This window comes from Eriocheir sinensis, chromosome 32 (assembly GCF_024679095.1).
Source record: "Eriocheir sinensis breed Jianghai 21 chromosome 32, ASM2467909v1, whole genome shotgun sequence".
NCBI lineage: Eukaryota > Metazoa > Arthropoda > Malacostraca > Decapoda > Varunidae > Eriocheir > Eriocheir sinensis.
This window is the reverse complement of record NC_066540.1, coordinates 3,144,958-3,167,714: the sequence shown is the minus strand read 5'-3', so window position 1 is coordinate 3,167,714 and position 22,757 is coordinate 3,144,958. Positions and strand designations below refer to the sequence as shown.

The 22,757-nt window shown below is 47.1% G+C and overlaps 1 protein-coding gene across 1 annotated transcript in view; it reads right to left on the bottom strand.

Annotated features, from left to right (window-relative positions):
* Nucleotides 1–56: 56 nt before the first annotated feature.
* LOC127006410 (relaxin receptor 2-like) overlaps nucleotides 57–22,757 on the bottom strand; it is a 147,676-nt gene continuing 124,975 nt past the window's right edge. The window contains exons 15-21 of the mRNA XM_050876364.1: nucleotides 12,304–12,465; nucleotides 11,272–11,417; nucleotides 10,819–10,966; nucleotides 7,962–8,094; nucleotides 6,798–6,988; nucleotides 3,981–4,174; nucleotides 57–65 (exon numbers count right to left, since the gene is read on the bottom strand). Coding sequence (XP_050732321.1) covers nucleotides 57–65; nucleotides 3,981–4,174; nucleotides 6,798–6,988; nucleotides 7,962–8,094; nucleotides 10,819–10,966; nucleotides 11,272–11,417; nucleotides 12,304–12,465 — 983 coding nt within the window. The remainder of the gene's footprint in view (nucleotides 66–3,980; nucleotides 4,175–6,797; nucleotides 6,989–7,961; nucleotides 8,095–10,818; nucleotides 10,967–11,271; nucleotides 11,418–12,303; nucleotides 12,466–22,757) is intronic.

Below are 22,757 nucleotides of genomic sequence, written 5' to 3'. Positions count from 1 at the left end.
GCACACTGCGTAACTCCAAGCGGCTCGCCTGGTAGAGCAAGCGCCCCCCTATAATGTTACAGTAGCTGGAATAAGGTTGGCTTAATTTCGGAATAGTGTGCAACTTTTAGGAATGCCTCTAAATTAGCTGTGTCTTGTTCGGGAGAAGCCTGACACGCCGAGGTTATGCCTGAAACTTGGGCTGAAGGGTATTCAGCTGGTTCCGGGGCGACATTTCTCCCATACACTAGACACTGGCATAATCTAACACCGTGTTTTAAGGATACAGGGGATCCAGACGTGTTTATTACCAATGCCTCTGCAAAACCTCCCTCCTTGACTGTCGCGAGAGTCACCTCCACCGTCACGCGGTGTATGTGAGGAGCTCCGTCGATACACACATCACTGCCCGTTGGAGGGGCGTTAGGCAAACGGATTTTAACAAGTTTTGCAGCACGATCCGGAACTATTTGAGGACCTTCTACGACTGCCATTACTGTCCGCCACAAGTCTGCAATGTTTTCGTGTGGTTTGACCGTAAGAGGTGACACTTGGGCGGTGGCAGTCCCTGAGTGTGTGGTGGGTTGGTCATTTTCCCCCTCTGAGGGTGGGATTACAGGTGACAGAGGCGATGGATTTACTGTCCCCTGTATGCGTCGGCCTTGATACACGATCGCGTTGCTTTCAGGGTTTATGGTTATGTGCAGGTCTTTCATGGCGTTTAATCCTAAGATCCCATCCACAGGTAAGGCAAACCTGCTAGAGACATAAAAGAAATCTCGAAAGGGACATACTTTTTCATGTAAGCTGACTGTTAGTGGTACTCGCCCAAGGATTCCCAAAGTGGTGCCCGTCACGCCTACCACATTCAGGTCGTTCTCTTGGAGCGGCCAATTTTCCCCACTCGCCTGTCGTGTCAGTGACCTGTAAGCGGAGTCAGAGATGACATTGACTGTCGCACCTGTGTCAACCGCTAAGGTGAGTGAAATTTTGCCCACCTTGCAAGGGAGGGCAATTATGCTTGTCCGTCCCAAGGTGGCAATGACGGAGTCAAGTTCCTCCCAATTAGTATTTTCCTTAAGGGACACTTGGATGTACGCCTTGGGGCTGTCTCGAAGTCATGTCTTTTTAATCTGAGAAGAGGAGTGTGGTTTACTGTCCGCCGAGGACTTGTACTTCTGTTCTTCCTTGGCCTTTTGTATTGCAGAACAGCTGTCTGAATCATGAAAACAATTCCCGTGGACATGGCAAAAGGCAGTCTTCCGCTGATGGTGCGGCCTAGGGTTCCTGTGTGATGAATGATGCGCGCCACTGCAACCTCCTGATCTCCTATCAGAACCCTATCTTGAATGTGTTGATTCCCTACGTTTCGCGAAGCAAGAATGTTCAGAATGTCCTGATTGCTTGCAAAAACTACAGGTGAGAGAGACCTTACTTTGAGCCTGCAATGCTGCGGCTGTTGCGAGAGGTTGATGGTGAGGGTGTCCTTGAACCTTGAGTGGGTTGTAAGTATTCAGACGAACCCGGGGGTGAATGAATTCTGCGGCCTGGAATTGATAAATAATGAGTGCCTGAACATAAGATTACCTTAGTAGATTCACCGGTTTTGGTATCGTATTCCGTACCCTCTTCGTCTGTGGTCTGTGTTAAATGCATAAAAGTGTCGCCGAGTTTAGCGAGAGTGTCTTTGATCATACTATGGATTAAATCATTTTCAAAATAGGAGCATATTTTGATAGCTGTAAATAATAAACAATAAACGGGTATGAATTAATAGTTTGCGCCGAAACCCTAAAAAACAAGAAAGAATGGCTAGCAAGGTGCCAGTTAGACGTAATAGAAGTTAAGGATATAATGGAATGCCATGATGTTACGGTTATATGAAAAAAAATAACTCTATAAACATGGTGGTATTTTGAGTATACCATTGAAGCTCACGTTTTCTCTCGAGCGGCGAAAAGAAAACGGAGGCAGGGCACACTGATGAAGATTAACTTTGATCAGGGAACTCACACTATACTCAATATACTCGCTAGCAAACAATAAGAAAGAATCAATATCTTATGCGAATGAATGTTACTCTCACAATTATGACTGATTAACAGTGTTAGGAACACAGAAATAAAAAGGTCGTACCTCTGCACGGAATAATACTGAAATAAGCCGAGCCGGCATATTTTGATAAGAAGGGAATATCCACAAATACCAAGATTAATCAGCTGATGTAGTGGAGAGGGCGAAGGTTTGTGTCCAGTCGTTGGAGTCGCGTCGGGAAACCTCGGCCTCGGCAACAACGGCAGTGAGAGATGAGGGAAGGGCGGACATCGGAGGACTCGTAATGGCTGCTGGAAACTGCTGACCCAGAGATTTGAGCGGCCGCGGAGGGTGCCGGAACACTGCCGCCAGGCGTAGGACGGCTGCGGCGTTCTCGTTATATTGAGAGATGGGCCGCGGTGGCAGATAAGACGACTTGGGTGTGTAACCTCTTGATAAGACGCCTTGCAGGAAACGGTAGTGGTAACTGCTTGGAGTCACCGGGAGATGCCCGCGGGTACCCTTGCTGACTGTTTGCCGGAAGAGGTTTGGGCCGATGCTCCCGGCAGCGGCGGTGGTGCCGCCAGCTGTGGTGCGAGGGGCATGTGGGTTGTTCCAAGGTCAGCGGGGCGTGCCTCCTCCTTGCTGGTGTGAATACTTCTCCCGTATCGTGGAGTGGCTTGCAGTGCTCGTAGCAGTGCTGGCTTGAAGCGGAGGAGCGGCTTGTACATTGTGGCCATCGCTTTCGGCTGCGTAGGCCTGTTGGTGGCTCGAGGCTTGTAGGCTTGATGCCTGTAGTGTTGCCGCGGGTGTGCTCGGGTCTTGTAGGCTTGACGCCTGTAGAGTTGCCGCGGGTGTGCTCGGGGCTTGTAGGCTGGACGCCTGTAGTGTTGCCGCGGGTGTGCTCGGGGCTTGCAGGCTGGACGCCTGTAGAGTTGCCGCGGGTGTGCTCGGGGCTTGTAGGCTGGACGCCTGTAGTGTTGCCGCGGGTGTGCTCGGGGCTTGTAGGCTGGACGCCTGTAGTGTTGCCGCGGGTGTGCTCGAGGCTTGTAGGCTGGACGCCTGTAGTGTTGCCGCGGGTGTGCTCGAGGCTTGTAGGGCGAACGCCTGTAGTGTTGCCGCGGGTGTGCTCGAGGCTTGACGCCTGTATATAGCTTGTAGCTGACGTCTGGAGAGAGCTTGTAGCTGGCGCCTGGTGAGTTGCTTGTAGCTGGCGCCTTGTGAGGTCCTTGTAGCTGGCGCCTGGTGAGTTGCTTGTAGCTGGCGCCTTGTGAGGTGCTTGTAGCTGGCGCCTGGTGAGTTGCCGCGGACGGCTGGTGCGTTGCCGCGGACGGCTGGCTTGTGACTCCGTCCTTCCTTCTACGCCTGTCCCCGGACTTTGTTGGTGAGTTCTCGTGGCTTGGAGCTTGGAGGAGAACGAGGTAGCGAAGGCACAGGCGCGGTGGTGACCGCTGCCAACCAAATGTAACGGGCTTGTCAGGGGGCGTTTAAAGGGCGTTGATTAAGACTTCAGCTTCCTCAAGGCGAATATATTCGTAGCCTATGTACAGGAGCGTCGGAGCGAGAGCGACTGTCGTTGTGTGTCAGTCGGACTCTCGTGAAGGAGTGACGAGTTACAGGTTGGAAAATAATTGTTACAATTGGTCACGTACGTCAAGGTGACCTCTGCGCACCATGAAATGCGAAGTATACAAAACTGAGACGGTAAACACTGACGGACGACATTCCTATAAGGTGGCGTGATCTATCTGTCGTGGGTTTTTTCCATTGGCAATTGTATGCCTTATTCGTGGTGATATTGAATAATAATAATAATAATACATTGATATCCTACTATAACACACACACACACACACACACACACACACACACACACACACACACACACACACAAACACACACACACACACAATGCGGCCTGTAAGGAACCTGCCTTTCTGCGTGTGTGCCTGTGTACCCGTGTGTACCTGTGTACTCATGTGCACCCGTGTGTACTCACCCGTGTCCTGGCGCGGCACCCACACCCACAGACACACGCCGCGGCCTGTGAGGAACCTGCGTGTCTGAGACCTGAACTTGGTGGTGGTGAAGGTGTAGAGGAAGGGGTTGAGGGCGGAGTTGATGGGCAGCAACACAACCACCACATAGGCGTAGAGCTCGGCTGTGGGTGAGAGCGGTGGCGTGTTGATAGGTGGTGGTTGTGAGTGGTGGTGGTGGTGGTGATGAGTGGTGGTGGAAGTGGTGGTTGTGGTGGTGGTGAGTGGTGCTGGTGGTGGTGGTGGTGGTAGTGGTGGTGGTGGTGGTGGTGGTGAGTGGTGGTGGTGGTGGTGGTGTTGGTAGTGGTGGTGGTGGTGGTGATGAGTGGTGGTGGAAGTGGTGGTTGTGGTGGTGGTGGTGGTGGTGGTGGTGGTGGTGGTGGTGTGTGGTGGTGGTGGTGGTGGTGGTGGTGAGTGGTGGTGTTGGTGGTGGTGGTGGTCGTAGTGGTGGTGGTGCTGGTGGTGGTGGTAGTGGTGGTGAGTGGTGGTGGTGGTGGTGGTGGTGGTGGTGAGTGGTGGTGTTGGTGGTGGTGGTGGTCGTAGTGGTGGTGGTGCTGGTGGTGGTGGTGGTGGTGGTGGTAGTGGGGGTGGTGGTTGTGGTGTTGCTGGTGTTGGCGGTGTTTGGGGTTTTTTTTTTTCAGCACAGAGCAACTCAAGGGGAACGAAAATAAAATGTAGAAAAAAAAGCCCGCTAACTGTTGCTCCCACAAAGGGAAAAGTATAGTGAACAGAAGAGGGGTCAATTTCGGATGGAGAAGTGCCTTGATACACTCTTCTTTAAAGAGGTCCAGTCATAGGCAGGAGGAAATACAGACGAAGGAAGTCTGTTCCAGAGTTTACCAGTGAAGGAGATGAAAGAATGGAGATTCTGGAGATCTTGCTAAATGGTTTGGACATTATAGGGATGAGCTTGAGTAGAAAATCCTGTTCAACGGGGCCGCCGGAGGGGGGTGGAATACAGTTAGAAAGTTCAGAAGAGCAGTAGCATGAAAATATCGATAGAAGACAGAAAGAGATGCAACATGGCGGCGGAATTTAAGAGGTAGAAGACTGTCAGTGAGAGGTAGGGAACTGATGAGACTCTGTCCGAGAGAGCTGTGTGAGTGTACCCCCCCCACACACACACACACGTGAGATGCATATTTCATACGAGGGCGGATAAGGCACTTATATATGGAAAGAATCTGTGCGGGAGAGAAGAACTGGCGGAGACGATACAGAACGCCCAACCTCGAGGAAGCTGAATTAGTAAGAGAGGAGATGTGAAGTTTCCAGTTGAGATTTTGAGCTGAGGATAGACCGAGGATGTTTAGTGTAAAGGAAAGTGACAGCTAAGTGTTGTCGAAGAATAGGGGATAGGTGTTTGGAAGATTGTGTCGTGTTGATAGGTGGAGAAACTGAGTTTTTGAGGCATTGTAGGACATAAGGTTCCTTTTACCCCAATCGGAACTGAAAGCAAGGTCTGAGGTTAAGCGTTTTGCAGCCTCCAGTCTGGAGTCTTGCAATTCTTGTTGTGAGGATCTTCTGTTGAAAGAAGTTGCATAATGCAGAGTGGAGTGGTCAGCGTATGAGTGGATAGGACAGTTTGTTATGGAAAGATCACTGATGAATAACAGGAAGATAGTGGATGATAGGACAGAGTCCTGTGGGACATCACTGTTGATAGGTTTAGGGGAAGAACAGTGACCGTCTGTCACAGCAGAGATATTACGGCCGGAAAGGAAAATATAGATAAAGGAACAGAGAGAAGGATAAAATCCGTATGAGGGCAGTTTAAAAAGCAAAGTTGTGTCAGACTCTATTGAAAGCTTTCGATATGTCTAGCGCAACTGAGAAAGTTTCACCGAAACGGCTAAGAGAGGATGACCAAGAGTCAGTAAAGAGAGCAAGAAGATCGCCAGAAGAATGCCCCTTGCGGAACCCATACTGGCGATCAGACAGAAGATCAGAAGTGGAAAGGTGACTTTGAATCTTCAGGTTAAGGATTGATTCAAAAGCTTTAGACAGGAAAGTAAATGTGGTGGTAGTGGTGGTGGTAATGAGTTATTGTGGTGAAGATAGGGTTTAATGAATATTGGTGGTGGTGGTGGAATTGAAGGTAAGATATCGGTGAGGGTGAAAATATAAGTGGTGGTGGTGGTGGTGGTGAGTCGTGTTGTTGAGTGGTGGTGAGGTTGGCGTGGAGAAGACTGAGGAATTGGTGGATGTAGATTTGGTGGAGGGAGTTGAGTGTGGTGGCGGCGATGACGAGGAGTCGTGGTAACGGAAGTGGCGTCATGTTTTAGTTATGGTGGTAAAAATGATGAAATGTCTATAGTGATGATAGTGATGGTGATTGCATAAAACTCATCAATATTTAGAAATTGAAGGATTAAGATGTTTCTTTTTTAGGAGCAGCGAGTAGCGGGCTTTTTTTATTATTGTTTTCTTTTTTTGTGTGCCCTTGAGCTGCCTCCTTTGTTGTAAAAAACAAACAAACAAGGGGGGGAGAGTGAGAGGTAGAGGTGAAAAGACAGGTAAAAAGGGAGGCAAGGAGAAGAGGCGGAAAAGTATGTTGGCTGTAGTTGGGGTGGTGGTGGTTGTGGTGTTGGTGGTGTAAGTGCTGGTGGTACCCTTAGTAGGAATGGTGGTGGGATAATTAGTAGTGATAATGGTTTAATACTAACATAAAATACTTAAATATAGCTTTATTAACACCCCCGCCACTCCCCCCCCCCCCCACACACACACACATGTGATAACACCCACGTTTAATGTCCACCTCCGCGATAGCCATGATGCGCAGGACTATGATGGGCGTCCAGCAGAGACAGTCGGTGAAGACAATGAAGAAGAAGCGCATCGCGAACTCGCGGTCCCCGAGCGAGAGTGGCGTGTTGGCTCTGGTGCGTCTGATGCTGCAGAACATGCCCGTGTACGAGACCAGGATAAGGACCACACTGGGGAGGGAGGGGGGAAGAGGCGGGGATGAGTACTGCAGGGAGTAACTGCAGGAGGAGGAGGAAGGAATAGGAGATAGGACGACGGGGAGGGGGACTAGATAAAGATGTAAGTTTGTAGAATCAAGACTACGATCAGAGACAAAAAGAAAAGGGAGGATAATAGACGAGCAGAGTAAGTGATACGGTTTGAGGGAGGTGTCGCGTGGAATTTGTAAAAGTGAAATAACAACAACAACAACAACAACAACAACAACAACAACAACAACAACAACATCAACAACAACAACAACAACAACAAATCAGCGAGCAATGCAGGAAAAAAAAATATCACTGAATATATAGACAGAAATATAAAGTTGAAAGAATGTAAGACGAGAACACCAACGAAATGGAAAAGGGTGACCAGAACAAAACAAATTACATGCAAATATACCAAAAGAAGATGAGGAACATCAGATAAAATTATATATTGAAAGATAATTATTAAAATAGCTGGAAGAGAGAGAGAGAGAGAGAGAGAGAGAGAGAGAGAGAGAGAGAGAGAGAGAGAGAGAGAGAGAGAGAGAGAGAGAACCTACTCCTCTTCAAATATTTACATCACCATTTACTCCTCCCTTCTATCCTTCGTCCCTCCCTTCTTGCTTTATTCATTAACTGCCTCCCTGACTTTCTTGCCCACCTTTACAGGTTTCTCCCTTTCCCAATGCCTACCACTTTATCCCTCATATCCTTTCTACCTCCATCCCTCCCTCACCTTTCCTCTCCTTCCTTCACACCCTTACCATCAGCCTCCCAAACTCTCCCTTCACCTTCTTACCCTCTTCTCCCCTTCCTCCCTCCCTTATGCACATCACCAACACCCCTCCTGCTCACCTTCTTCCACTCCCCACACTCTCATTTCACCTTCCCTCCCACACTTTTCAATTCATACCTTCTATCCCTTTCCCCCTCATTCCGTCCCCCCACTCACCCCAGCTGGTTCAGGCCCACGAAGAGGAGCCCCGAGTACAGCCAGCCAGGCACCCAGGGGTCATCCAGGTGGAGAGGGAAACACAGGCCGTTGGTGCCGTAGAAACGCTGCTGGTGCCCTTGGTAGTACAGCACTGGAACATAGGGACACGCACTGATACGTGTTGTAGGAGAATAAAGGAAGGTGTGGTGGAGGCAAAGGAGAAACACGAAGAAGAGTCAGGCTGTGAAGGAAGATGAATAGGGATGAAGAAGAGGGAGGTTGTGAAGGAAAAGGAGTTATGAGGAAGAGGAAGAGGAGAATCAAAAAGAGGAAGAAGCACAGGCCGCTGAAGCCATAAAATTGCTGCTGCTGCTGCTGTTGCTCTCGTTAGTGCAGCATTGGAACACGGGGTCACGCACATACCTGCATCCATACTTACAGACCAGAAATGCACAATCTTTAGTGCCACTAGGGTCACATTATCAGAGTAACAAGTAATTCAGGACCGCAAGCAAGGTTTTAGAGACACCAGCTTAATAAATTATGGAATTTGAGGTCCATTTTTTTTTTTTTTTTTTTTTAATGTTTTCTTAATGTGGTGTCTGACACTGTGACGCAGGGTACACGCTTCTTGATGTTGGGGCCAAGCTTGGTGTTTACCAGTCGCAAGCAGAGCAATTGTTCGTTATTAACTATATTTCGAATGTTCGGCTTGATGCGATAAGGCAGACTTAACATTTGTTCACATGTATACGTGAAGCCGAATAAGCTTGCTTAAATAGCAAGGATCGATATTGATCTTTAGAAGAAACAAAAATATAATTGAATAATATTGTAATTTAACAAGTTTCTAACATGTTGGTTGTCAATCACTTAGTTACTCACTCTGGTAATTTCAGGGTCGATCACACTTCTTGCTTCCTCTTTGTGTTATGTATTTTCAGGTACTTTTACAACTGGTGGCAATATTTTCCTCATAACATTGTTTTACCTTTTTTACACTACTTTTTTTTTCTCGCCGTCCGGTTTCATGATAATTTCAGCAATTATCAAGAGTTTGGAATCCTTTTTCACTTAATCAACATTTTTTTTCCAGAAAAGAATGAATGATTTCGCTGCTGAGCCACAGTAAACTTTAATGCGGTTTTGTCGCTTTTCATATAATCAAATATAATAAATTATATTATTGAAATATATGTACCCAACTACCCTCCTACGGATTATATCCCTCTCTCTGTAGTACTTTCATCTCGTTTCCTTTCCGGCGGTTCACTGTTCTTCCCCTATACCTATCAATAGTAGTGTCCCGCAGGGCTCTGTCCTCTCTCCCACTCTCTTTCTGTTGTTCATTGATGAGGTTTCCAAAACAAACTATTATATCCACTCGTACGGCGATGACCCTACTCATTGCTACTGAATAGGAACTACATGATTCCAGGCTGGAGGCCACAGAACGCTTAAAACCTCATACCTTACTATCATTTATGATAGGGGTAAAAAGAACTTGGTGTCCTTCAATTCCTCAAAAATTATATTTATCCACCTATCAATTCGACACAATCTTCCAAATACCTTTCTTCTATTCTTCAATAACCCTCAGCCGACATTTTCTTCTACAATAAACATTATCGGCTCATCCTCAACACAATCTCAACTGGAAACTTCATAGCTCCTCTCTCACTGAACCAGTATTCTTGAGGGTTGGGTATCGTCTCCGCCAGTTCTTTTCCCTTCACAGATGCTATCCATATTCAGGTGACTTGCCCGACCTCAAATAGTTTTCTTTTTTTTTACGTGTTCGCCTATAGCGCTGGTAGGCTATTTTTCAAGGGCCTGGTGGTCGGCCCAAGCTCGTCATGGCGCAGGCAATTTTTATAGTGGTGTAATTTATTCTTGGCTCATGCTGCTCCCCGGAATTGATTATTGATTCACTTGGACGGTTTCTTCTAGAGTCGGGGTTGATGTGTGGTCTTCAGGACAGCATGTGGGTCGTCTTAGGCCACTCGGTGGTGACTGAAAAATTCCAAGTGTTTGCGGATTCGAAAACGCGTCCTCCAGCACGCGGTGAGTGCGGGGCCCGCACGCTAACCACTCAGCCACCGCCTACCGCATCTCATGTGTGGAGGGGCTCCACACACACGCTCCCCTCCTCTTATTGACAGTCTTCTACCTCTTAAATTCCGCCTCCATGTTGCCTTTCTTTCTATCTTCTATCGATAATTTCATGCTGACCGCTCTTCTGAATTTGCTAACTGCATGCCTCCCCCCTTCCTGTGGCCCCGTTGCACTCGACTTTCTATTCTAGTTCATCCCTATACTGTCCAAACACCTTATGCAAGAGTTAACCAGCATCTTCATTGTTTCATCCCTTACACTGGTGAATTCTGGAACAGCCTTCCTTTGTTTGTATTTCCTCCTGCCTATGACCTGTCCTCTTTCAAGAGGAGTGTATCAAGACACCTCTCCACTCTGAATTGACCTGTCTTTTGGCCACTTTTTAAGAGCAAGGATTAGAGGATTTTTGTATTTACACTTTCTTTTTGTTGCCCTTCAGCCGCTTCCTTTGCTGAAGTAAAAACATTCTGGTGCGTAAGTTAGTGCATAAATAAAAGTAAGAAAAGCCGGAAGAATGGCGAAAAAAGTCAGGAGAGTAGGTAAGGAATTAAGGAAAGTGAAGGAGGAGGAGGAAGATGAGGTGGAAAAAAACTGAACATGAGTTAAAGGAAGCAGAATAGAACGAACTGCATGAAGAGGTTGAACAGGAGTAGAATAAAAAAGGAGTAAAAAATGTAAACGTTAGGAGGCGGAGGAGGTGACTCCCAAAGAAGCAAGACGAGCAGAGTCTACAGAGGAAAGTGTTTGCTAAGCAGCGTACCGGGAGTTAGAGCCAGACTGAGGCCAAGGAGCCAGATGAGGGAAAGTGCCATCTTGGCACCGCCCAGGGACAGCTTGGGTGCCGCGAGCGGCCACGTGATGCACAGCCACCGTTCCACAGACATGAACGACAGGATGAGCACAGACACCTGCGGGGAGAGGTCACACACACCTGTTGCTCATTTTACTGTCACCCCCACCAACCTGTCAGCCCCCCCCCCCCCCCCCCACACACACCACCACCACCACCACTATTGACACCATATATGATCGACAGGATGAGAGCAGATACACAGTTACGGCGCGCACCCACACCCACACCCACACTTAAACCCACCCACCCACCCACACACACACACACACACACACACACACACACACATCCTTACCACCACCGCCACCACCAAGGAACAAAACTCGACAACTCACACCACTCCTTTGACCTGAGCCTGACCTCTGTTGACGTCATGGCGAGGACCCCGGTGAAGGTGCACTGCCAGGAGGTCATCCAGTAGTAGGCGTGGTCACTGTAGCTGCTGCGGAACTCCAGGTCCTTCACGGCGATCACCAGCAGGTAGACGCCGGTGAGCAAGTCAGCCACTACAGAGGAGACGAGGTGAGGCGACGGGGAAGAGGAGGGATGGGGAAATTTGGGGAGACGGAGAGAGATGACTTTCGCCGGTTAGCAGGTCAGCCACTATACAGGGGAGGCGAGGTGAGGCGACGGGGAAGTGGAGGGATGGGGAAATTTGGGGAGACGGGGAGATAATATTATGACTGACGCCGGTGAGCAGGTCCGCCACTACAGGGTGAAGCGACAGGGAAGTGGAGGGATGAAGATATTTGGAGAGACGGGAAGATGGGAAGATTCGGATATGAGGATGGAGAGATGAAATGATGGCGAGATAAAGGGATAGTGGAACAGAGCGATAGGGCAAGGGTGAAGGGGTGTAGAGATAAGGGAATGGTGAGATGAAGGGATTGAGAGATGGAAGTAGAGGTAGAGGGAGTTAAGAAGAGGTCACAAGGGATGGTGGGATGAAAAGTAGTGAGATGAAGGTTGGAGGTGCAGAGGAAGGGAGGAGTGGAGGAATAGTGCATGGACTGGAGGAATGAATTAACATAAAGTCCATTACTCACCAGTGCCAGGGTTTACTATTGTTTTTGCTAAATCATTTGAAAACCGCCAAATGAAGTTAAAATCCCTTTGCTCGTTACCTCATTGCGACTAGAATGCATTGAACATTCCCTAACCAAAGCATAGAAAGCGCCATTATTTTCTCCCTCTTCATCCTTCCACTTTTACTGCCATTAAGACCAGCACTACCACCGCCACCAACACCACTACCACTATACCCAACCATCACCACCACTAACACTACCCAATCACCACCACCACCACCACCACCATGACGTCCACCACGACCATTGCTACTACCCAACCACCATCACCGATGCCACCACCACCACCACCTCCACCACTCACCCGCAAGGTTTCGGATAAAGAGCGACAGTATCTTGTTGTCGTCCCTGGAGAACACACGCCCACCCAGCACCATCAGGTTACCGAGGAGGGTGAACGTCGCCACCAGCCACACCCCGACGCGCAGCTCCACGCGGACGAGGAGGTGCTGGAACGACGACACACCTGCGGGGAAGAGGAGGGGAAGGTGCAATACGGGGTTGGGATGGCAGGTGTGTAGGGGGGGGGGATGGTGACGGGAGTTTCGAGGTGACATTTGTGTGTCGGCATCACAAAATACTCCCCCTCTCCTAGAGCTCAGCAACCACTGATAAGCTACATCATGCACAACCTCAACCAATCATAGGGTCGGAGAGAGGGCATGGCCTGCAGGTACCTGGCCAAAGGGACAGGGGGAGGGGCTTATTTGTCAAGGTAATAAGAACACAGTATGTAGAGATCAGGTGACATACGAACATAAGAACGTAAGGAGTCTGCAAGAGGCCGCTTGTCCTATATAAGGCAGCTCCTGTACTCTTAACCCCACCTTACCTCACTATCCATAACTTTATCTAACCTCTTCTAGAATGTATCTATGATATTTACACCCACTACATGGCTGCCAAGTCTGTTCCATTCATCTACCATTCATGTCTTTGCTGAATCTGAATTTGTCTAACCTAATACCATTGATGCGTGTCCTACCTGGCTCTTTTACTACCAAAATCTTATTGACATCGCCTTTATTAAAGCCCTACATCCATTTATAGACTTCGATCAGGTCTCCTCGCAACCTTCGCCTTTCTAGAGAGTGTAGATTTAAATGCTTCAGTCTGTCTTCATAAGGCAAGTTTCTCACTCCCTGAATCATCTTTGTCACCCTCCTCTGTACATATTCTAACATCGTGATATCCATTTTATAGTAGGGTGACCAGAACTGAACTGCATAATCGAGATGAGGTCTAACTAGTGCTAAGTAAAGTTTGAGGATGACGTCAGTGCTCCTATTGCTTACGCTCCTTGAGATGAAACCCAGTACCCTGTCTGCACGATTTTTAGCCTGAATACATTAAGCCCTAGGACGGAGGTCAGCGCTCACTAAGACTCCTAAGTCTCTCTCACACCCAGACCTGCTTAGACGAATGTCATTTAAGGAGTAATTGTGTGAGGGGTTATTCCTACCTACACTCAGAATGCTACACTTCCCGACATTGAATTTCATCTGCCATTTCCCCGCCCAATCATATAGTCTATCAAGCTCGTCCTGGAGAACGCTAGCGTCCCTGTCTGATTGGATTACTCAACCGATCTTGGTAATATCTGCGAACTAACTGACATCACTACTAATTCCTGTGTCCAAGTCATTGATGTAAATAATAAAAAGCAGTGGACCCAGCACCGACCCCTGAGGGATTCCACTCGTAACACTGACCCATTCAGATTGTTTACTATTGGTTTGCACCATCTGCTTCCTACCACTAAGCACAGGGTTGGCATTAAAAAAAAAAACACTCCCAAAAAAAAACCCCCCCCCCCCCCCCCCAAAAAAAAGACAATAATAAAACAGCCAATTTTTTTTTTTGGGGGGGGTAAATATTTTACATAAAATTTTGTATTATATCCTATTGATAAATATGGTCCATATATGTGCATGAAATAAAAAAAAAAGTAAAATCATAAAAATCTTTAAAAAATATTTATAAATAACATCAAACTGGGTTTTTTCTTCATCTTATTTGCTTGTGTTCTAGTTTTTGCTTTGACACACCTGACACATCATCACACAATCACCACGCTACGACACGGTTTCACCAAGCCAAACCATACTCGGATACTCCACATTACATCCAGCCATATCACACAGTCACACCACAAGTCACTCATAAATTAAGGCCATCTTACATCGTGACTATACATCGCCGCTGTAATAAATCGTTTCGCACAACACCACTTCGTACACATGAACAAATAGTGTTTTTGTATTCCATCAACCTTTCCATTAAGAATAAGTCAGGGCTCAATCTTATACTTGCCAATGCCACACAATTTGCGATAATAATGTCAGTGAAATTGACACAGCATTCCTAAATTTATATATCAGTAAAGACAGTAGCCACAAAGGGATCAACCTGCCAAAAAGTAGCAACACCAATTTGCAGCTCACCGCTCACGACTGTCGAGTGATGTGTGCCCGACCACACCTCGCGCCTCTCTCCCTGTCCAGTACGCGTACAGTACAAGTCAGTGGGCGGCCAGGCCCCTAACCCTAACGACCCGTGGGGGAGCGCGTACCTCCTGACAGAACCTTGGCGTACCCCCTGGAAAACCCCTGGTCTAAGTGATAACACACACACACATACAGGAAACAACACTACTTTTCTTCTCTGACTCTTAACTATAATTTGGACTCTATATATATATATATATATATATATATATATATATATATATATATATATATATATATATATATATATATATATATATATATATATATATATATATATATATATATATATATGTGGGTGATTACTAACCGCACCAGGGTGCCCCGCTAAGCACAACAATTAAACAGTGTGATCCTCTCACTCACGACAAGGAGAGACTAAGGAACCGAGGAGTGCTGAGTGGCCAGTAGTCAAGCCTCACCCGTTCGTTTCCTGTACAGTACAAGTTAACAACCTGTATCAACAGGACCTAAACAAGTGTCTATCCTTTAGATAACACTTCAAACCTTTTGTTTTACCCTTGACTACATTTTGATCGATTATTTAAATTGATTTACATATAAATCAGGGTAACTACTCTAAGTCGCAGAAACATGCTGCAGTACGACAAGAAAGTGCAACGCAGCATGGTAATTATGGTACAAAGCAGGGTTCGCCACCACGTGTGCCTTCCGTGAACGGCCAGTATCGTGATGAGGCGCAAAATCAATGAATAGTGGCCGGAGTCGCCACAAATCAGTACGATGAGCGGTTGGGTAGGAAACCGAGAGGTTACGGTGATGCGGGATAGTGGTTCTACCATTTGTACACTGAGACACAGTTTAGCTAGGAGCCATGAATTCACAGGCGAACGTAGAAAAAATATGGCTGTTGAACAGCGCGCCAGTGATAGCTCCTGAAGTCAAAATAAAAGTCAAGTCACTCTATTACACAGGCTGGATCATGGTGGTGACACTCGAAACACCGCTCTATGATTTAGTGATTGGCAACATTCCCGGAGCTACTAACGGGGTGAGTAAAAATGCAGTCACTCAAACACCTAACGCGGTGTTAGAGCCAGAGGATTTTGGAGAAAGGGAAAGGGTACAAGGAAAAGGTGAGCCTCAGATTGATGCAGCAGTAGTGACCCGAGCAGCTGCTAAGCGTGAGAGTACTGTTAGGCTTCTCATGGTTACATCTCTTGGAGATCTAACTAACAGCGAGGACGTAAGGAAGGAGGTGGGGAGAGACGACACCCTGCACGGCGTACGCAAACGTTTGCAGGAAAACAGTGTCATACAGCTGAACGACAACCGCGTCAGCTTTATCAAGCAGCGTGGCTTGATATATAGGCAGATTATCTCTCCCTCGGCTGAAAGGAAATTGTAGTTAGTTGTGCCTGCGAGATACAGAGAGGCTGTTCTTAAGTTAGGTCACAGTACTGCTCTAGGCGGTCACATGGGAAGAACCAAGACACTCGCTCGCGTACAATCACATTTTTATTGGCCAGGGATAGGGCAGGAGGTAGCTAGATATGTGAGGTCGTGCGATGTGTGTCAAAAGACTATAGATAGGGGTAGGGTAAAGCCTGCTCCCTTACAGCCACTGCCTATTATTGACTCGCCTTTTGAAAGAGTAGCGGTAGATTTGGTGGGGCCGATCGAGCCCCGAGCCAGCGATGGCTCCCGTTATATTCTTACGCTTGTAGATTTTGCCACGCGTTGGGCAGAAGCACTGCCGGTAAAGAATATTGAGACGCAAACTGTGGCTGAAGCTCTCGTGACTATATTTTGCCGAGTAGGTATACCCAGACAAATACTGAGTGATCGAGGTACTCAGTTCACCTCAGGGATGATGGAGAAAGTACTCCGTCTGCTAGCGTGCAAAGGGTTACGCACCACGCCCTACCATCCCATGGGGAATGGACTGTGTGAACGATTTAACGGCACACTTAAGAAAATGCTTAAACGCATGGCTGCCGAACAACCCAAGGAATGGCCTAGGTACCTGGTTCCTTTGTTGTTCGCGTACAGAGAAGCGCCACAGAGCTCCACCAGGTTATCCCTGTTTCAGCTAATGTATGGTAGGTCGGTTAGAGGTCCGCTTCAGTTACTGAGAGAGCTGTGGGATGACAATGTTCCGGACCCGGAAGTCAAGACCACATACCAGTACGTGTTAGATCTAGGTGACAGGCTGAGAGAGACCTGTAACATTGCTAAGGAGGAGTTACTCAAAGCAAAACAAGTACAGAAAAGTTACTACGACAGGAAGGCAAAGTTGCGTAAGCTCAGTGTAGAAGAACAGTGTCTAGTTTTGCTTCCCACAGCGAGCAACAAGCTGTTAGCTCAGTGGAAGGGACCTTATGAGGTTCAGGAGAAGGTTAATGACCTTAATTATATTCTCCTGGTTGACGGACACCCAAAACGGTTCCACATCAACATTTTGAAACAATACCCTACACGTATTCCCGACCGTCTTGGAGACCGGCCCGACATTCTAGACCTCTTCCTTACCTCAAACCCTTCTGCTTATTCTGTCAAACTGTTCTCTCCGTTGGGCTCCTCCGATCACAATCTTATTTCTGCATCCTGTCCTATCGCTCCTGTACACCCTCTGGACCCACCGAAGAGGGGATGTTTCTGGCATTTTGCTTCAGCTCGGTGGGACGACCTGAGGATGTACTTTTCCGATTTCCCGTGGAATGATTATTGCTTCCAGGATTGAGACCCCTCTGTGTGTGCTCAGCGCATCACAGAGGTGATTGTCTCTGGAATGGAGGCATACATTCCTCGTTCTTTCTCTACTCCTCATGCTAAAAAGCCTTGGTTTAATCACGCTTGTTCCCGTGCTGTCAATGATAGAGAGGCAGCTCACAAAAGGTACCAGAGCCTTCAAACTAATGCTAATTATGAACTTTACATTTCCGATTTCCGACTAACCAAAAACTCTTTCATTAATAGAAAATGCCAAAACCTTGCTTTCTCTAACTCTTCCCGCGACTTCTGGCATCTAGCCAAAAACATCTCCTCCTACTTCATTTCTTCATCTTTCCCTCCACTCCTCAGTCCTGATGGCAACACTGCCGTCTCATCTATCTCTAAGGCTGAACTCTTCTCTCAAACTTTTTCTAAAAACTCCACTCTGGACGATTCTGGGCATATTCCTTCTACTCATCCCCCCTCTGACTCCTTTATGCCTGTTATAAAAATTCTTCAAAATGATGTTTTCTATGCCCTCTCTGGCCTCAATCCTCAGAAGGCTTATGGACCTGATGGAGTGCCTTCTATTGTCCTTAAAAACTATGCCTCTGTGCTGTCACCCTGCCTGGTCAAACTCTTTCGCCTCTGCCTGTCAACATCTACCTTTCCTTCTTGCTGGAAGTATGCCTTCATACAGCCTGTGCCTAAGAAGGGTGACCGTTCCAATCCCTCAAACTACCGTCCTATAGCTTTACTTTCTTGTCTATCTAAAGCTTTTGAATCAATCCTTAACCGGAAGATTCAAAAGCACCTTTCCACTTCTGACCTATCTGATCGCCAGTATGGGTTCCGCAAGGGGCGTTCAACTGGTGATCTCCTAGCCTTCTTAACTGACTCTTGGTCATCCTCTTTTAGCCGTTTCGGTGAAACCTTTGCTATTGCACTAGACATATCAAAAGCTTTTGATAGGGTCTGGCACAAATCTTTGCTTTCCAAACTACCCTCCTACGGTTTCTATCCTTCTCTCTGTACCTTTATCTCCAGTTTCCTTTCTGACCGTTCTATTTCTGCTGTGGTAGACGGTCACTGTTCTTCCCCTAAATCTATTAACAGTGGTGTCCCACAGGGTTCTGTCCTATCTCCCACTCTTTTTCTGTTGTTCATTGATGATCTTCTTTCCAAAACGAACTGTCCTATCCATTCCTACGCCGATGATTCCACTCTGCATTACTCAACTTCTTTTAATAGAAGACCCACCCTACAGGAACTTAACGACTCAAGGCTGGAGGCTGCAGAACGCTTAGCCTCAGACCTTACTATTATTTCCGATTGGGGCAAGAGGAACCTGGTGGCCTTCAACGCCTCAAAAACACAGTTTCTCCACCTATCCACTCGACACAATCTTCCAAACAATTATCCCTTATTCTCTGACAACACCCAGCTATCACCTTCATCAACACTAAACATCCTCGGTCTATCCTTAACTCAAAATCTCAACTGGAAACTTCAGATCTCATCTCTTACTAAATCAGCTTCCTCAAGGGTGGGCGTTCTGTACCGTCTCCGCCAGTTCTTCTCCCCGGCAAAGTTGCTGTCCATATACAGGGGCCTTGTCCGCCCTCGTATGGAGTATGCATATCATGTGTGGGGTGGCTCCACTCACACAGCTCTTCTGAACAGAGTGGAGGCTAAGGCTCTTCGTCTCATCAGCTCTCCTCCTCATACTGATAGTCTTCTACCTCTTAAATTCCGCCGCAATGTTGCCTCTCCTTCTTTCTTCTATGGATATTTCCACGCTGACTGCTCTTCTGAGCTTGCTAACTGCATGCCTCCCCCCCTCCCGCGGCCCCGCTGCACTCGACTTTCTACTCATGCTCATCCCTATACTGTCCAAACCCCTTATGCAAGAGTTAACCAGCATCTTCACTCTTTCATCCCTCACGCTGGTAAACTCTGGAACAATCTTCCTTCATCTGTATTTCCTCCTGCTTACGACTTGAACTCTTTCAAGAGGAGGGTATCAGGACATCTCTCCTCTCGTATTTGACCTTGCTTTCGGCCACCTCTTTTGTTTCTTTTTTAGGAGCAGCGAGTAGCGGGCTTTTTTTTTTTATTATTGTTTTCTTTTTTTGTGTGCCATTGAGCTCAAACTACCGTCCTATAGCTTTAAAAAAAAAAAATACCGGCCAAATGCAACCGCAGGTTGCTTGCGAGAAAATGAGTACGATGAAGAGAAGGTGAGGTGTCTAGAGTTAGTTAAAGCTCACTATTGTCAACCTCAGACCGTAGATGTGGGAGCGGCAGTAGTAATACAAGATGATGAGGACGGCGAGACTCCTCTCACTGTATCTTCTAGACAGAGTCAGTGCATGACGTGACGTTGGGAGAAAAGTTAGCCCCAGAGGAGAGGGAACAATTAGCATCGTTGCTAGAGGGTTATGCAGAAGTTTTTTCGGACAAACCTAAGATTGCTCGGGTACCAGAGTATCGAATCGAGTTGACGAGCAAGGAGCCTGTCAGACAAAGGCCTTACCAGATTCCTTTACGACTGATAGACGCCTTAAAAAGCGAAATCAGTGAAATGGAGGCCGCGGGTATCATAGAGAGATCAAATTCCCCGCCCTGTAGCCCCATGGTAGTCGTAAGGAAGAAAGAAGGAGGAATTAGGATTTGCGGCGATTATCGAAAAGTAAACGCAGTGACGCGCGTAGACGCTGAGCCAATGTCTGATCCGCAAGCCATATTTGCTACTCTGGCTGAATCTAGAATTTTTTCTAAGATAGACCTGACGAAAGGGTTTTTCCAGATTCCTCTGAGTAAGGAGAGTTGTAAGTTGACAGCTTTTAGTACACCTGGAGGCCTGTATCAGTACAAAGCCTTACCCTTCGGGGTGACCAACTCGCCAGCAGCTTTTAACAAATTCATGCGCGAGGTCATGAGAGGTATGGAAGGAGTGAAGCTTCTCGTGGATGACGTATTAATTCACTCACCCACATTCAGGCAGCATCTAGAGACCCTCAGGTTAGTTTTGGAGCGGCTTCGGCGCTACAACCTGACCATTAAGCCCAGTAAGTGCTTGATTGGGCACGAAAAGGTGCCATTCTTAGGACGTGTCATTAGTGAAGGACAGTATTGGTGCCAGATGGATAAAATAGAAAAGGTTAGAAATGCTCCACGTCCTCAGACCAAAACTCAGGTAAAGTCATTCATGTGCTTAGCTGGATATTACCGGGATTATATCCCCAATTGCGCTGTCATTGCTGCCCCTCTGCATGAATTGTTGAGAAAACATGCACCCAATAAGGTACTATAGACAGGCGCGCAAGAGGAAGCCTTCACGACACTTACGAGCATGTTATGCAAAGAGCCCATTCTGCAGCTGCCTGATTTCAATAAGCAGTTCATTCTGCGTACCGATGCATCACAGGAGGGCATTAGTGCCGTGTTGATGCAAGAGAGTAATAATCAGGTGTTTCTTGTAAGTTATTACAGCAGGGAGTTGCGTCCAGCTGAGAGAAACTACTCTACGGTAGAAAAGGAGTTCCTTGCAGTAGTAGAGGGAATCAGGAAATATTATTTTTACCTATATGGCGACCAATTCGTTCTCGAAACTGATCATATGCCCCTAGCCAGTTTGAAAACTTCTAAGAACGCAAATGCAAGTCTGATGCGTTGGGCGTTGTATCTCCAGCAGTTTCAGTTCACTGTAAAGTACATAGAGGGACAACCCAACGTTGGGGAACTTCTTGTTGCGTCTGGTAGCAGAGTAAGATGATCAAAGTGGACAGGTTAGGTGGCTCGGAGACTTTATATTCGGATTTTGGGACCTCAGATTCAGCTGAATCGAGGAACCAAGTGATGAAAGTGTTCAGATTAGGTGGTTTGGAGGATGATTGGCGGAGCACCCCGCCATCCGGCCATGTGTTTTTCGAGCAGATAGGAGCTGTTAATTCTGTAGGTGGTGGAGTCGTTAAATTCAACCCTGAAAAAGATGGTTTAGCCGAAAGTTTTGCGGCATGCTTAAAATTTAAGTTGCATGGTATGGTGCATGGTGTGATAATGTAGGAAAAAATTAGGCAAGTAGCCAGGAATATATACAATAAGTTACACCGTTTTACACCTACCTACAGCTACTCCACATCTGTCCCACCTACACTATGTATACATACATAACACCACTTACATATTGTGAATAATTGTGGCGAAGTTCGCCAAGCCCGCTCTAAAAGGTACTGGCGCCTCGCTATGGAGTTTTCCCTCAAGTTTGAGTATCAACGTAAATGTTGAGGTTTTTCACTCACAGGCGAACCGTCAATTACTTGAGCAGAGGTTAACTGACATACACCACAGTATAAGAGGGTGTGTGAAAAAGTGTGAGAACGTACTGTCAGGAACATGCTAATTCTGTAGATGCAGGTGTAGGTCATTTTACCAGTGTTGGCAGCGTATCACAGTTAAAAAACTTTTCTCTGAAGACAAAAGTTTTCTTAAAGGGGGGGCGAAAGGTCATGATTTCATTATTTTAAGAAATCGACCGTGGAAAATACCGCGGACGTCCCCGCCATTTTGATTGAGAGAAAGGGAACTAAGTCCCAGGACAGGCGGGAAAACCAGGCAGGCGATAAACAGGACCCAATTCAAATCATATTCGTTATTACTGCCAAAGCTGAGCTATGTGTGGGATGCATGACCCACTATTACCTAGTCCATGGTGTTAGGTTATTAATAAATATTAATCCATAGCCGTTAGGGCGTTACTATAAATATTATGCAGAAAGAGAGATGTCAGTGTGGCCGCGGCCGGGGCGCCGAGGATTCTGGTCGTCGGGCCGCTCCCCGCAGCCATCTTGCTCCCAGACTCCAACGCGACAGGATCTCCCTCACCAACCTCTCGCGCCACGTGTTTTCATCGTGGTGGTCTTTCCAGCCTTGTAGTATCCACAAGACAGTGTGACTGTGTACTGCAGGCGAGGGAAGCCCTTGGAGGTAAGGTACGAGAGGCGGCGTGTTGCAGAGAGGAACGAGAGAGGATTGAAGGAGGACTCCAGTGCCGGATGGACCTCGCGGTAGATCAGGTGGCTTGCGCTTCGCCCACCTACAGTTAAGTACACTATTCGCATAGGATGTTTTAAGATAAAATGTGTGCCTGGAATTAATTAATGATTCCTTATTTTCCAGCGAGTTTTCTTTGTTGCTTTAAATAAACTTAAGAGCAGGTTCATCTGTTTTTTCTCAACCTACGGTAGTGTATGGTCAAAATAAGTGAATAGAAGGGGCTGTGAGTCTGAGAATTCAATTTTCAGATACTTTATTATATATTTTTATTACTGAGAATTTTACGAGGTCTCAAGAAGTCCAAACCTTTCAAGAACCTCACACAGAGAGAGAGAGAGAGAGAGAGAGAGAGAGAGAGAGAGAGAGAGAGAGAGAGAGAGAGAGTAACAATTCCACGGAACAACAGTGGGCTGAATGAACAACGAGGAAGGGCTGACTACGAGAGGGGGCGAGTTGATAAATAAAATAGCACAGAGGAGGGAAGACTGAAGGAGACGGGAGAAAAAGGGTGGAAAGT